Source organism: Emys orbicularis, chromosome 23 (genome assembly GCF_028017835.1).
Source record: "Emys orbicularis isolate rEmyOrb1 chromosome 23, rEmyOrb1.hap1, whole genome shotgun sequence".
NCBI classification, from domain to species: domain Eukaryota; kingdom Metazoa; phylum Chordata; order Testudines; family Emydidae; genus Emys; species Emys orbicularis.
Genome location: NC_088705.1, coordinates 12,981,991 through 12,998,998, shown reverse-complemented (window position 1 = coordinate 12,998,998; position 17,008 = coordinate 12,981,991). Strand labels below are relative to the sequence as shown.

The 17,008-nt window shown below is 45.3% G+C and overlaps 1 protein-coding gene across 1 annotated transcript in view; it reads left to right on the top strand.

Annotated features, from left to right (window-relative positions):
• Positions 1 to 9,371, top strand: part of LOC135893937 (lethal(3)malignant brain tumor-like protein 4) — a 76,636-nt gene extending 67,265 nt beyond the window's left edge. The window contains exon 22 of the mRNA XM_065421907.1: positions 4,633 to 9,371. Coding sequence (XP_065277979.1) covers positions 4,633 to 4,761 — 129 coding nt within the window. The 3' untranslated portion in view covers positions 4,762 to 9,371. The remainder of the gene's footprint in view (positions 1 to 4,632) is intronic.
• Positions 9,372 to 17,008: the final 7,637 nt, after the last annotated feature.

The window sequence follows — 17,008 nt, the reverse complement described above, 5'->3', positions numbered from 1 at the left end:
GTGAGTAAAACTTTAAAACTGGAGGGTGAATTTAAACTTGCAAAGTTTATTTTTCAGGTCCTGTCTTGGACTGTTATGTAGTGTAGTGCACTGCAATGCAATGGAGATCTCATCTGCTCCTTCAAGTGATGGGATATGCCTAAGGCTACATTTTAGTTATGGATATTTTTAGTAAAAGTCATGGACAAGTCACGGGCAATAAACAAAAATTTACAGCCTGTGACCTAAGACTTGGGCCAGGGTTGCTCTCTGGGGGGTGGTCCAGAGGCACCGTGGGTGCTGGAGGGTGTCCCACGATCCCTGATACTGAGGGGGAGGTGGGCAGTGCACGGCCCGGGACCCCGGAGCTGGCAGACTCCCTACCTGGCTCCACGCAGCTCCCTGGAAGCAGCCGGCATGTCCCTGCAGCTCCTAGGGGGAGGGAAGGCCAGGGGGACTCCGCACGCCACCCCCGCCACATGCGCCATCTCCACAGCTCCCATTGGCCGGGAAGCACAGCCAATGGGAGCTGCGGGGGTGGTGCCTGCAGGCGGGGGTGGCGTGCGGAGTCCCCCTGGCCCATCTGCCTAGGAGCTGCAGGGACATGCCGGCTGCTTCCGGGAGATCCTCCTCCCCCAGCCTCCCCGAGGTAAGTGCTTCCCCTACCTCAGTCCTGAGCCCCCTCCCACATCCAAACTGCTGCTGCTGCTAACCCAGGGGCTGCCCGGCTCAGGCAGACCCTGAACCAGCTGTACCAGCCACTGCAGAAGTAACGGAGGTCACGGAAAGTCACAGAATCTGTGACGTCCGTGACCTCCATGATAGACATGCAGCCTTAGGTATGTCTGCTTTTGTTAGTGAGGTTGGCAACCTGGGGATTCTCTTAGGGATTGCTGGCTCTTCCTGGATTCCTAGGCAGCAACAACGGATGAGACTTTTTTGAATCTGCAGCTGTTTAGGAAGTTGTAGGCTTTCCTCTTGGATGCAAATCTTGCCACAATTTTCCCTGCCTTTGTCACTCCCAAGTTGGATTACTGCGCTGCACTCTACCTGGCCTTTTAACACCACTCAAAAACTTCAGCTACTGCAGAACCTGGCTGTCTGCTTACTTAGCAAATTTTCTCTAATGAATCATACCTTTGCTCTCTGGACTCTACTGGCTTCCAATTACATTTCCAGGTGCAACTCAAGGTGTACTTAACACTCCTTTGATCAGCTTGCTTATTCGTGCTTCCCTTTTGTGCCATCAGTGTGTTGTCTATTTCAATTGTACGTTCTTGAGGATAGGGACTATATCTTCTCTATGTTCTGCAAGGCACTTAGCATGTTCTTGGGTTCCGAATAAATAATAGTACATAGTGCTCATTGTAATGGGCATATTTTTAATAAATCCAGAAATACATAAACGATTGCACCTCTGAGATGGCTGCATTTCAGTGGCAGGCAAATGGAAGTCATGCTCATAGTTCTGTATATTGGTACATATTTTCATTCTGTAAAACAGTTTGAGGCTTTCAGAAAGTACTGTACCGAAGGTAATATTACAGTGGAACACTGTTTAACTAAATAGAGTGGGGGACATGGACAGAAATGGGGGACTTTCCAATGTAACTGAGCACAGGGAAATAACCCGATTCCTGACAAAGTATGTAGATAAATGAGATTCTCCTGGTAAATCTACTAATAAATCCACCATTCAAACTTTTGATATCGTGTGGTTAGAGCTAATTTCATTCCCAGCATAGCCTCTTGCCTCCAGCAGTCCAGAGCCCTGCTAAGCACCAGTCCCTAACCTTGGCATGAAGGGGTTCGTGTATTTTCAGACTTGTATTCAAACTAAATTGTCAGGTCGAAATTAAAACCCTTTTAATAATGGGCTGAGCTTAAGCCAGTATCTGGCAAGTATTAAGGTGTGACTGACAGAACCTCTGAACTCCACTAGAATAGTCTGTTAGCTGTAATCAGGCCTGTAACTGCATTCTGTTTAGGTAAATAAACCCCGTGCAGGCTTTGGGGAGGAGAGGAAGTTGATGCTTTATTTTCTTATTGAGCTATCTTAGCACTAAAGAGAACCAATTGTGCAAAGAATTTTAGAAAGAAGCCAAGCAGGATGGAACAAAGTGACACATAGTATACCATAGGCATTGTTATTACATTTGCGTCTGGGACTCTCTAAAATAAAATGACTTAGAAAGTAACAGGATCAATGTGAAGCTGTAATAATTGTATCAGACCCAAAATATCATGCTGAAATATACGACTGCTTTGCAGCACACTTTTTCTTGTAGATCCATTTGGTTTTATTTAAGCAGCTCTCTGTTTATTTCTAGGAATCTCATCACAGCAGTCCTGTACCTGAGCACCTTACAAACATTCATGAATTAAGTTATGTGACCCCCTAGGAGTTAGGGAGCATTGCTGACATTCCCATGTTACAGTTGCAGATACTGAGGCACAGAGAGGTTAAGTGACTCGCATAAGATCGCGCAGTGTTTTTATGAATAGAGGAATAGAAATAAGATCTGGCTCCCAGTTCATAGAATCATAGAATCTCAGGGTTGGAAGGGACCTCAGGAGGTCATCTAGTCCAACCCCCTGCTCAAAGCAGGACCAACCCCAGCTAAATCATCCCAGCCAGGGCTTTGTCAAGCCTGACCTTAAAAACCCCAGTTCTTTGCCTTGCCCACATGACTGTCCAATGTAATTAGACAGACCCACACTATTCAGCCAATTGTTAAAATCAATAGATTTCCAGTTAGAAAAAAATCCTAGGGATGTAAGAATTGTCATCCTGGATCAGAAATGTGCCATGCCTAGTCCAGGACCCTATTTCTGACATTGGCCAGTGCCAGATGCTGCAGAACCCTGTAATGGACATCTATGGAGTAGTTTGCTGTCGCAGGGTGGTCCCCCAGAGAGTCCTTTCAGGCCTTAATCACAGACCACAACCACTCCAGGTTTCCTTCACCACCGTGCTTTATCATGTTCTTTCAGCAGGCTACAGCCTATAGTGTTTTATTTACATGTACACCTCTACCCCGATATAACATGTCCTCGGGAGCCAAAAAATCTTACTTCATTATAGGTGAAACCATGTTATATCGAACTTGCTTTGATTCACTGGCGCGCGCAGCGCCCCCCCCCCCCCCCCTCCGGAGCGCTGCTTTACCGCGTTATATCCGAATTTGTGTTATATCGGGTCGCCTTATATCAGGGTAGAGGTGTATTTGCATTCCATAGCCAGCTTCCTTGCAGACAGTCCTGCCTTCCTTCAGGCTCCCTCCTCTCTTGCACTTCCTCCCTCTCAGTGTGTATAGTCCCACCTGCTAGGGCTGCTTCCCTTTCCATTAGCCCTTCAGCTGTAGCTCTGCTCGGTTAATTGACACCCTCTGTCAACTACTTGTCGTCCAATTAGGTCCCAGTTAATACAATACCGGTGGGTATCAGAGTGACAGGATGTTGTTAGACTCAGCACACTTTGTCACACTTGCCTATAACGGAAATGCCTTTCTAGCCTCTATCAGTTAATATTTGGCTTATGCCCTGAAGCAGTAGGGGTCTATAGGAATTATAACTTTATCCTTTCTAGGGTAACTGTGAATGTTCTTGTTAATCCATGTAAATGTCTTCTCCCTTTTTAAAAAAAAATTTGCTAAGGTCTGAGACTCAGAGATACCTGGTGGCAGCGAGTTCCACAGCTTAAATATGTATTTTGTAAAAACATAAGAAGAGGGTTACCTTCATCAGTTTTAAATGTGCTTCCTTTCAGTTTAACTGGATGTTCCCTTGCACTTGTATTACGAAGGAGGGTAAATAGGAGCAGACACTTTTATCTTCACCGTACCATGCATTGTTTTATATACCTCTCTTGTTTCTCCTTCCTAAACAAAACAATCTCATTTTGTGCCTTTGAAACTGATTTTTCATGAATCTATTTTGTTTTCTGCTTACGTGGGCAGAATTGTAGTTCTGAAAATAATCAAACTTTTAAATCACAGGAAACTGTTTCTCAGCTATGAGATTTCAGCATCTATGACCAAAGCATTCATGCAAATCTGCAGGTCAAAGATCCCTCACCTTTAAGTTTTGCCCTGAACAGTTTTAATGGGACTCCAAGAAGCTCTGTATAAAGTAGCAGAGTGTTGTATTACTCCAGCCCATGATTTGTGTGGTTTCTGAATAACATCCTGCTGGAGATTTGCTTTCCATGATTTTTCAGCATTTTTTAGAGAGTCGGGTGTATGATTTTACTTTCTGACTAGTTTATAGGATCCTTGATTGCATCTGAATTTTAAAATAGAAGTAATCCTTAGGCCACAATATAGTTCCTAATGGACATAACCCACCATCATAACAGCCACTAACTGCACCCTTATCAGTAGTCTCAGCATAGGCGCTTTCACTTCCAGAGATGGTCCCTCTACATTAGGATTGAGTCATGTTGAAAAGGGCAGGATGTGCGGGAAGCTTACCTTATGCATGTCTATCTGTGGATAAATACAGGAGTTCAAGGCTCAAGGCCTGTCACTCTGCTTTCCTTCATCAGCACCTAATACATTATTTTTATGTTAGTTGAAAGCCGGGAGCTGGGGAGGGAATCATGGAAGTTTCCTGGCAGTAATCTTCATTTCGTACTGTTTCTCCGTCCTACAGCAGATAGACGGTGAAGCCTTCCTCCTCCTGAACCAGGCGGACATAGTTAAAATACTGAGCATTAAGCTGGGTCCTGCACTGAAAATCTACAATGCCATCCTCATGTTCAAATCCGCAGAAGAAGACTGAGGAGATCCCTCTGATGCAGGCCGAGAGGGGACAAAGAGGAACAGGGGGAACGCATCAGCAACCGAGTGCTTAGTGCCTGCTTTACACAGTGCTGAATAGACTGACCGGAACATTTGTAAGCAGGGGCCTGATCACGTTTCAGACTGACTTAAAGTGAAACCTGTTGAAAGGATATCGAAGATGTAAAAATCCTGCCCCAGCCTGGGATGGGGGTGCTGTCAATTCCAGGAAGAGGAGATGATTATATTTTCTAATTGAATTTGGTTTGGGTATATTGATCTCTTTTTAAGATCTAGAAGAAACCTCCCATTATAAGGGGAATCCAGGGTGATATTATTAGAGGAGCTGCTATCTCAAGCAAATCCCTCTGAGCAAAATGACTGTTCTGCCTCACGATAGTGCCTGAAAGAGTCTGAATGATCACCAGCGTGTTCAATATATTCTGGGTGTTTCAAACTTGAGGGGGACAGTAGGAGAACAAAGGGGGGCGGGTTGCACTTCAAAGCAATGCACTTGAATTCCTCACCACTAGGAATCAACTGCTGGCCTTTTCTAGACTGGTTTTAAAATCCCACAGTTCGTCTTCTTGCTCTTGGCTGTTAAGTACTCTCAGCTAATGAGATGCCTGCAGATCAACAGAACGGCAGCATTGGGGGTCAAAACGGCTCCGTCTCAGAGATGGTTTACGTTATTTTTGGAGAGAGCTCTAAGATAGGCCAGTGATTGGAAGAAGTTCTCTTTTAAGACAGGCAGTGGTTGGGCAGAGATCTCCACTGAAGGAGTGGACACGCTAAAGGTATTTAGAAGAATGATCCTAGCTCATGCATTCCCACGAGGATAGTTTGGACTATTGTCATCTCTATACCATGGAGATCTTACTGAGAAATGACATGGTAAAGAGCATTCATGAATTTGGTGGTCTCACTAAGACCCTCACCACCTTAAGAGCAGCACCATGTTTAAACAATCATGTTTAAACCCAGTTGTAGCTAGCATGGTTCTCCTCCCATTGTGAACAGAACTCCCTAAAAACATTTGCTTTAGTTTTTAAACAGCAGGCACTGTGTTGAATGACTAAAGCTTGTCATGACACTGTCATGTCAGAGTTCCTCGGAGCATTCCAGCATCGCTGCAGGCAGAATTGGCAGAGAAGGCTCCTTGGATGAGGCTGAGGATTTGAATGGAAAGGGAAAAGTGCCTTTTGCATGCCGGGGTGAGAAGAGGCTTCTACTGAGAGAGAATGGGAACAGAGCGAGGCAGCCACCTCTGCTTAAAATTCCCTACCCCCAACTTGCCAATGGCGCCAGACATTCTGAGCAAATAAGGGAACTAGTTTGTCCAGAATGAGACAGGTAGCAATCGTATCGGGGGGGGGACAAAGTGTGTAGCTATGTCCTTGTGCAATACATAACAATCCACACACTTTGGTACCAATAAAGTACTGGCAATATTTCCTGCTCTTCCAAAAGTCACAGTGTCATTTTTACAGGCAGAAGGTCCCTTGTGTGATGCCCAATATGTGACAATTACACACAATTATTAATACACTGAAAACTCCTTTCAATATAGCAACTCCTGGGGGAAGTGATCACTTCTTCCATCCCCAAGAGCTCTGTTCTGTGACCTCCCATGCCTTGGACCATCGTGGCTTCATCCCTGGCCAACCTGTTCACTGGGTAGTTGTATATCGGAAATCCGCTTGGGGATTTTGTGTGCATGTGGGAGAAGGGGGTGGTCAGAGGGATCCTCAGGAGGTTGGACAGTATCTGTCCTCATAGAATCCCACCACTCAAGCCACAGGGTGTATGTGAGAGAGTGAGCGCTTCTGGATGCTGTAGCCATGCTGATGTTACGTGACCTGGCTCATGCTTGCCATCAGTCAAGACCAATGCTGGATGAATTTCCCAGGGGACTGTACGGTGAGAAGAGATGAACCACCCTCAGACACCACCAAAAACCTCCAGCTGTTGTACGTGGAGTCTGTATCACCAATGTCGCTGCCTTTGTCCTAGTCCCACACCTACCGCAACAGCTAAGTTATGAACTACCAACCTCTATTTAAAGGCTTCGTACACAACTGTGTGACACAGTTATAAGGGCAACTGTTGGTCTTCCAGCCACATCCACGTTCCAACTTTACCTTTCAGCTTCTGATCGCAAGGTCTCCGTAACCTTCGTCAAGTAAAAAGTCCTTTAAAATTGTAAATAGAGCAGAATCCAGGCTGCTGAATCAGTCCAGTGTAGGATTAATATGAGGAGCAATATGTCTCCCAGCTTTCTATTTTTGTATAAGGAGTTACGGAGTTTAAGCCTTCCACACCGAAAAGTTACTGAAAGTGAGTGGTGGGAGGGAGTCTCTGTGATTAATCTGAAATATTAAATAACAGATGATGTGCTGCATACACCACTGCAGTAGAGTTTAGTAATTTAATGCAGCTTTATGGTGCTGGGTCAGATATGCACTTTATAAAATAAGTACATTTCCAATGTGATAACGGGATAATCACCAAAGAGCACGATTTCATTATCATAGTCTAAGCATACTGGTACTATATAAAGAAATGCTGTGGGGTGACTTAGAATACGGTGGGCTCCTTTTTTATGGTGAAGCTTTTCATTTTATGGTAAACTTCACCCTAAGCAAAGGGTCCCTATAATAGGAATCACAAGTAGCACATCTCATGCACTGATACACTTCCCATTCTAATTGAGGCACAATTACTTAGTGATTAGAGCAGAGGAGTAGAAGGCATCTTGGGTTCAGGTCCTGGTTATTCCACTGACTTGCTTGTGTGATCTTCAGCGAGTCACTTCATCACCGCGCCTCACCAGGATCTGTAAAACCAGGATGCAACTTACCCATCTGTGTAAAGTGCTTGGACATTGTCTGATGAATTGTGCTATGGGAGTGCAGTGTTTTACTATATCTCTGTTCCCAATAAGCAGGTCCTACTGAGTTTCCTGTTTTCCTTCCTTCCCTAAATTGGGACCCTCAGTGGGAACAGCAGATTGGCTCCTGGCAACAAAGAAAAAAAGAAAGAATGAACATCGGTGAAACAAGCCATGAGGATTGCAGTCACTGGAATTATTCAGAAAGAAGTGAGATCTTTAATTTAGGGGCTTCCCAGCCAGCTGCATCAAAGAAGAGAATTTGTACTTGCCTGGAGTTTATTCAAGCAGAACAGTAGCGGTAGCTTCCAGACAGGAAGAAGGAAGGGAACCATTTAGGGATAGAAGGAGGAGGAATATGCGTCTTGTGCCTATTTTTCTAATCCGGTAACTTTCTTCACAGAATAAGCAAGAACATGTGCATCTGTTATTAGCTCTATTCCTTCCACATATATATCTATTTTTAATAAAAACAAACAACTTTACAATAACGATTCACGATTTCAAATCTTTTTCCCATCACATTTCCAATAATTTCATTGGAAAGCTAAAAAAAGAAAACACTGACGTTTTACTTCAGCATGCTTCCCAGCTCAGGTAGATGGACATCCACTAGCTGTGCTCAACCTAGCACGCTTCAAATAGCAGCGTAGCCAGGGGTAGTACAAGCAGCAGCTTGGGGTAGGCCCCCTAAATACAAACCCGCCCAGACCTCAGGGTACAAACCTGGGTGGTTAGCCCCCTGCTGTTTTTAGCATGCTAGCTCAGGCGGCGTTAGTGCGTGTCTGTCTGCCCAAGCTGGGACGCACACTTCCAGCTGCAATGCAAACATATCTTTTGTAAATGCTAGTCAATATTTGTGTCTTTAAGCAAGAGGTCTGAAAGCACATGTTTGAATTATATTTCTTTTGTTAGTTTGAAACCTGCTCTTTAATTTCCTTTAAAGTAGAAAGCAAAAAACAATTTGGCTCTTGTCACTTGGTTTGAGGGTTTTCATGATCGGACCAGTAACATAAGCAAAAAAACAGTAGTCTGCCTGGCTGAATTTCAGTCTTAAAAGACAACAGCCATTTAAAAAAACAATCAAAGGATAAATCTATTACTTATCAACACAGCAATAGAAAGCATGACAACTATTAGCCATGGATCAGCAAGGCAATTGGAAAGTAGAAGTTCTAAATGATTTTTGTTATATTTGTACAGTATGTTGCAGTCCCATCCCCTTTTTAGAAATCCAAAATGTTCAGGTCTTTTCTTTTTAATCCCTCTTAGCAGGGAGTCGTGTTTTCAAATTTCTGTGTCATCACAAATGAACATCCTTGTAAACTGATGGTAGCAAATTTCTGCTCTGGGTAATTAATCGCATTAGAGTTGGACAGAATCAGTCGGCGCCACTAACAGCAAAATCATACAACCAAAGAAAAAGAATTCAGCCCAGGGGATAAGCCAGTTCTGCTGTAGAAGATTTCCTGCCTGCTACTTTTATGCCCTGTTAAGGGAATGATACCACAGAAAGCTTTACATTTTTTGACATTCTCTCCATCATGTGATGAGCTAGTTTATTTTCAAACTTCTATGACTTGAACTGGAAATATGAGCAAAATGGGGGAATTCACAGTGAGGTTTTCATTTCAGTGTTTGAAAGTTGTTTGCTATTTAATACTTGAACCTTTTATGCTAGCTGCCCCATGTTTGACATTGAGCTACCACTGATGCTTTCTTCTGGAAATGTGAATAAAATTAATATAATTCTTGTTTCAGTGTGACTGATTATTCCTGAGTTTGCTGTAATAAGGATCTGACACACATGAGTGTTGGTAAGGAAGTGGGCTTCATTTCTTGCCTGCAGTCATATGAACTGGGTGAGGGGGACAAAGGTGAGAATCTGCTGACTTGAGGAATGTTTTGTGTCCGTAACCATACCCATGAAACTGCTTACAGCCAAAGACAAGTTCCAGTATTTTTGCTTCCAATCTGAGTGTAGTTCAGTTGTGTATTAGTGCTCCAGGCGATCGTCACACAGGTCAGCTCCCATACAAATGGGAACTTGTATCAGCTGAGATTTTAGGCTCTTAATCTCAGAACATTTCGGGATTTTTGTTCTTGTGACAACTTCAACCCCTAAAGTTTCTTTTCTTGCCACTCATCCCAATGCCATTCTGTACTATCCTCAAGAAGCGCTGTGATTGAAGTACCTAATTCGTAACAAATTAGAGATGACATGTTAACATCAGCATGAATCTGTGCAAGGCCTCTTCATTTGGGGGTCTTTCTATTTGTACAGTTGTTTCTGCTTCCTTGGGGTCTGGCTGGACTCTGGTCACTTATGTGTCTCACATAACTGATTTCAGTCAGCCCAGCCTGGCATTCGTTCCTGTTGAGTTTAAAGTTCTCTTCTTTTGATATGTTGCAAACATTTTGCAGCGTGGTGGTGTTCACTGTCTTCCCAAATTAGCAGATCAACAATTAGTTCCACCCATCCAGATAGTCAATTCTTGTAGAAGATGCTTTAATGTAGCTCAGGTGCGGAGACAAGCCCAAAGGGAAGTCATTTAAACTTATACCTACCAAAAGGGGAGAGTTGAAAGTGCAGACTTTTGACTTTCTCAGCTGAAGCTGGACCTGCCAAAACCCTTGTCGTGCACCCAAAACTAAAAACACTGGCATTTTGAAGTCTAGACGTAATTTCCAGAACTGTTCCTATTGGGGTAAGGAGTCGTAGCGTTCGCATTCAATGACTTTATTCAGATATTTTGATCTGCACTAACCCTTGGCTTTTTTCTAGATCAGTCAGTCAGTGTCTGGTGTCTGTCCAGTAACATCTCATTTTGACCCCCCGGTCAAATTGAGCTTTTGCTTTATTTCGCAGTGCTCTTGTATTTCTATGCTCTTTTATGCTCTTGGAATTTTACATGCTGCATGTATTTTTGTCAGCACAATGAGCTTGGTATCAATATGTTGTGCTATAACCTTAATGTGTCTCATTCCATCAAACACCTTCATCAAAGTCTTTGCGAATACCTTTGCCTCCGGTGCTGTAGACAAGCTTTACTCCCATTCACCCAAATGCAGACTGTTCAATTCAAGCGCACATGGAATTTTTTGTCCCATTCGAGCTCTGAGTATCTCTTCTGTGACAAAGTTCCTCCTCTATCTTGGTGTGTCCTGCGCTTATTGGCGGATTTTCTTGCCTCAGAGATTCACCATGTGGGTTGGGGAACAGCCCAGAGACCTTCCCCTCTGGAAGAACCCACAGTCCAGGTCAATTGGGAGGTTTGGGGGGAACCCAGGCCCGCCCTCTACTCCGGGTTCCAGCCCAGGGCCCTGTGGACTGCAGCTGTCTATAGTGCCTCCTGTAACAGCTGCATGACAGGTACTACTCCCTGGGCTACTTCCCCATGGCCGCCTCCAAACACCTTCCTTATTCTCACCACAGGACCTTCCTCCTGGTGTCTGATAACGCTTGTGCTCCTCAGTCCTCCAGCAGCACACCCTCTCACTCTCAGCTCCTTGCGCCTCTTGCTCCCAGCTCCTCACGCTCGCACCACAAACTGAAGTGAGCTCCTTTTAAAACCCAGGTGCCCTGATTAGCCTGCCTTAATTGATTCTAGCAGCTTCTTTTTAATTGGCTCCAGGTGTGCTAATTAGCCTGCCTGCCTTAACTGGTTCTAGCAGGTTCCTGATTACTCTAGTGCAGCCCCTGCTCTGGTCACTCAGGGAACAGAAAACTAGTCATCCAGTGACCAGTATATTTGCCCTCTACCAGACTCCTGTACCCCACTGGTCTGGGTCTGTCACACTTCTTATACAGATGTATGCACATAGCTTAGTTTGTGCCTGCTAAATGAAACAAGCTTTGTGTTTGGATTTTAACAAGCTTGTGTTGGATTGGTTGATCGCTAATCAATCTACAGTAAGGATTCTGTATGCCTCTGGCAGTGTTTTGAATTGCAGCCCCAGTGCGTGAGGAGTCCCCTTGTTTTAAGCTGAAGATAAAACAGCAATGTGGGTGATCTGGCCCTATGCGACGTCATCTAGTTATCCTTTCGTATATAATATTACTGCTCTTTTGAACTTCATGTCCAGCACCATACTTCCTCACTGCTTTACAGATCACAGCTAGTGAAGTGGTAGTCAAACCTTCTGTCTCTGACTAAAAAAATTTAGACATTCTGCCTGTCCCCAGACTTCTGCCAAGCAGTGCAGTATTTGTGTTTCGCTTTGGCAGCCCTGAGCTGACCCTGCTGTGAAATAGTAGATTGCATGAAAGGAGGGATACAGCTGGTTATGAGAGAAAATGGTACCCAGATTACTACCCACTAGCCTCCATCTCCAGGGGCCTGGAGAGAAAGCCCTTCTTTACAGGAATCCTATCCAGAGACCAAATGAAATGCACTCTATTCACTGAAACAGCCGGGAGTGGGGACACGAGTTGATGACTCGTTGACTCAGAATTCCGGCTGGGAGTTATGTGTAGAAAGAGCCGGCTTGGTGCTGCTCTTAACTGGAAACATGCGCTCTTGTAATGTGCCATTTTGTGGAGCCTCGCCTGACTTTGATGGACCCTGCTGAATTGGTGAGTAATGTGCTGGTATCCCAGATGCCTGATGCTGGCTGAGCCTCACATCTTGGTAGCAGCAGTGCATAGCTGTTACTGTGTGCCTCCTCTGCGCCAGCCTTTGAATTGCCCGCTTTGCTGGTTGAATCCTCCTTTTTCTACCCTCACCTAGGCTATGTCTACATTACGCACCTTTTAGCGACACAGCTGTGCTGCTACAGCCGTGCCGCTAAAAGATGTGCAGTGTAGCTGCTCTTTATCGGCGGGAAAGCGCTCTCCCGCCCACAAAACAAATTCCACCCCCAATGAGCGGCGATAGCTTTGTCGGCAGGAGAGCTCTCCCGCCGACAAAGCGCTGTTCACATCGGTGCTTTACGTCAGTAAAACTTTTGTCATTCGGGGGGGGAGGGGTGTTTTTTTCCACACCTCTGAACAACAAAAGTTTTGCCGACGAAAGTCCAGTGTAGACAAAGCCTGAGGTGTTGGATATTCTTGGACAGTTTCAGGCCACGGTTGGTGGAAGCACAATCTTCTCTTTTCCCTTCTCTGTTTTTTTTTTCCCCCCCTGCATGGTTCCTGTTTATGTACTCACCTGGGTGTTTAAAACAGTGATTTGTAAACCCCTTAAAGCTTCTTAAATAAAGTGATAAAAAGAAATCTACATATTGGTACTTCTGTATTGCAACTTCTAGGAGGGCAGTCTTCTCTAGTGGTTAGAACAGGGAAACACTTCCTGGGTTCTGCTCCGAGCCCTGCCGTTAACTCCCTTCGTAAGCTTGAGCAAGTCACTTCACCTCTCGGTGTGTCACTTTCCTCATCAGTACAAGGGAGGATACCTACCTACCTCACAAGGGCATTGGGAGACTAGTTTGTAAAGTGCTTTGAGACACTATAGACTATGCAAAGTATTGTACTAAGGCACCAGCAGCCTGTGGTCACTACTTTTTTTTTTTTTTTTTTTTTTTAAAGGAGATATCCTATCTCCTAGAACTGGAAGGGACCTTGAAAGGTCATCGAGTCCAGCCCCCTGCCTTCAGGACCAAGTACTGATTTTGCCCCAGATCCCTAAGTGGCCCCCCTCAAGGATTGAACTCACAATCCTGGGTTTAGCAGGCCAATGCTCAAACCACTGAGCTATCCCTCCCCCTTGGGAATGGTTTTACTGAGCCTTTGAGAGCTGAAGCAGCAGAGAGATGGAATCTGTCAGAATTCTGCTCTAAAGGCCTGACGTGGCTGCAGTTGCTTAAGACCAGTCCAAGAGTGGAAGAGCTGTGTCTAGCTAACATTGGCTTAGTTGGGAATATGTACACGCATTCCGCCAGCTAGCCAATTCAGGGCAGGACATGGAATCCAATCCTCTCACCATGCTCCTCTTCTTTAAAGTTTCCAAAATGAGCTCTCGGGGCTGGTGGAACTACTGTCCTGGTCTCTTTCATCTTGATTTTTCTAGTCATTGCTGAGGGAGGGGATCCTGCAAAAATCCATCTGTTGCTGCAAGATCAAAAAGAAAGCAGGCACATCATTTTAAAACTCTCAAAACTGCCCTTGGACAACCCAGTTGTTATTTGCACTCAGTTACACAAAAGTCCTTATTTCAGTTCTGGGAGGAGGTCTAGGTTTTAAGACTCTGGGCCAGCATCACTCGATTGAAGTCAGTTTACACCAGCCAAGAATCTGCCCCTCTCTTTTTCTCTTAATAGGGAATTCACTGCTGGCGGCAATTGCTGCACGCTCAGCCCTAGAGCGTGAATTCTTCTGCCTCTCCACAAACAGGTAGCTGTGGTGCAAGTGTCCCCACACTCCTTTCCCAAGGTGGGTTAAGCCTGATGTGGAGGGGCTCATTCTTGAAAGAGGAGTTTGGACTCTCTGGTTCCTGGGTGTCCCCCCTGGGACTCTGACGGGAGGGGGTTAGTGAGGGCCTGTGGACCCTGTTAGCCCCGCCCCACTACACCTGCAGCAGATATCAGGTGTGGAGAAGGCTCACCTGAGTTGGGGGCTAGCGAGGAGGGAGGGCAGAGCTCTGCTTCTCCTGGGAGAGACTGAGACAGCTTGCGGGTTGGATGAGCCGCTCAACGGGTGGGATGACCGGACCCTTGGCGACCAACCAAAGGATGGGTTGTTTGAAGAGTAGGATGGGCTCCTACACTTAATGGATGACTCCATTTTGAGTTCTTAGTTTCCTTTTATCTTTGGACTTTTTAATACCTCGAAGGGGGACGAGTGAAGAGTATAATAGCGTGACTTCATTGTGTTACTTGGGAAATTGCATATGCAATTTTTCTACAACCTTGTATACTCATGGGTAGCATCCTCTAATAGTTTGATTCTTATATACTTAGTACTGGGGACAGTGTAAGGGTCTAGTCTAAGTCTGACTTAAACTTTTTAGAGGATACATTCTGTTCTCGGATTTATTCATTTGATCTCCACCCAGGGTACTGTTAATGTACATGAGATTTCCCCCCCCCCCCCCTTTGGAGATAGGTACATTTATTATTGGAATATCTCCAGCTGTTTCCTAGAGAAATACACTTACAGTCAATGAGTCAAATTCCACAGCACTTAGAAATCACAGTGATTAGCACCTTAGAAATGCCTGCGTTTGTTTATGATTTATAATTTGACTATATCCTATGTAAAAGTGTCTCATTTGTATCTTTCACGTGACCTGTCCTCAGACTAAGTTCAGGCGTTGCTTTCTGAGTACTGGTTGGGTGTTCTCCATTGTTTAGCTGTTTATTTTCCCAGAAGTCCTTGGGCACAGAATTTACACTTGTGCTGTGATATGAAAGTTACCAGTATCTTCCTAACCTTCAGTATCTTCCCACACTTCCATAAGCCAATGTAGAAACGGGTGCTCTTTTCTGTGTTTGATCTCCCCCATTAGAGAGGAAGGATTGCCCAGCGATTAGGGGTCTAGCCTAGGGTTTGGGCTCAACTCCCTGCTTTGGATGGGATTGGGCTCAACTCCCTGCTTTGGATTTCAGATACCTGTGAAGTTTGGATCTGGGTTTTGTTTTCTTTAAAGAGAAGCCAAGGAGCCAGTGTCAGGGCCTGGGTGCTCCTCTTGTTAACCTGCAAGGCAAAGCAAGGGTTGGCATAGTCCGGAGAGGAGTGCTTGAATGGGGTGGTGTTAGGGAGATGACATCCCGTTACCACAAGCAAAACTCCCTCTGTCTAGAGGCAGGGGCTAGCCAGGTAAGTCCCCATCCAGGATACCGCAAGAAGCATCACACTGGGGCTTAGGGAGTCTTGTGCTACTGTAATATAGACCTGCCCGTTGCATTAAAGATTTCAGGCTGGATCATAAGGACAAACACTGCCTGGATGTGAGGTTTGAGAGTTTCTAAATAGTACACATTCTTTGTCTGAAATTGTGACATTTGAAAGCGAATTCACCAGAGAAAACAGCTCTGAGAAGTGCCCTCCAGCAATGCAGAGGAGTTGGTGGTTGAACCGAGGTGGGGGTGTGGGGATTAGAAACCTTGCATCTATAAATTGACAAAAGAGGATTTCAAGTTTTCTCCCAAATGCTTTCTCTACCTTGCCCCCCAATACTTTTGTAAAACTTTCTGATTAGAGACCCATTAAAAGCAAATGGCCTTGAACTCCCCGTGAACTGGGCGTTAGATAAAGGAATAATTTACACTTCAACTAAATGAAGCAGTTTGGCTGTGGATCAAAACATAGTTAAGTTCAATGTGATCAGTTTTCCAGTGAGTCATTTTTTATGCATAGGCAATTTTATATTTTCTCTTATAAAATTTGCATGAGAACATTATGTAACCAGGACAGGGAGCGGAAAGCAGACGTGATCTATCAATATTGCAGAAAGTGATCATCTCCGACCAAGGTCCTACTGAAGCTATTCTAGAGCCCTGAAGCCTGTTCTTGTTCATGTTTATTTAAATTCAAGTTACATTGAACTAAACTCTAAATAAGACGGCACGACTAAAGGCGGATTAAAGCATAGACATCATAATCCCTGGCCTAGGGCACCAGCTCCTGAAGTCGTTGTGATTATATCAGACTGTAGGATTTCATTTTTTCTTAACAAAAGTCAGTTTCTAGCCCTGATAGTTGCAAAGAAAAGCTTGAAACCGTGGCCCAACTGTAACCAAAGCAGCGGTAGCTGCCTGAGTCTTCAGAGAGCCTATAACGAGCTTTGAGGAGTGTGATTGACCCATGCATCTCATTACGGTGATCGCTTCAACACCCAGTGCTCGGGGGCCCTGCCAACACCACTCCAGCAGAGGGCGCTGTGTGTAGTGCAGTGGACACAGATCTCTCATCCCAGGTCCACCCCAGCGGCTGTGGTGACCCTGCAGCCAGCCCTGCTCCTAAGGTGGGAAGATGGGGCCCATGCTGACCCCACGCTGCTGCTCCTGCTTTTCAGGAAGGGCACAGAGCCCCCTGCCACCACAAAGTGGGGGGGCCCTGTGTCATGGTGTGATTGGGGCCTGGACTGCTTTAATCCAGCCCTGGCTGTGATCTGCTTTTACAGTCCTAGAGTGATAAAGTTGACGGCGGAAGAGCCCACCAGATCATCCAGTCTGACCTGTGTATCACAGCCCACCCGCACACTAAACCCAACAACCGAAATTAGACCAAAGTATTACAGCCCACAGGGGATGAGACTATTTCATTCCTGTAGTGAGGCGGAGTGGCCTCCCTCTGAACTGGAGTGTGAGGGGTCCACTACTCTCCCCTGGGTGGCCGGGGCCAAATATTCCCCGCCCCCCTCACCAGAAGTACCAGGGCGGGACAGGAAGTAGAAAAGGAGAGCCCTGGAGCTCAGTT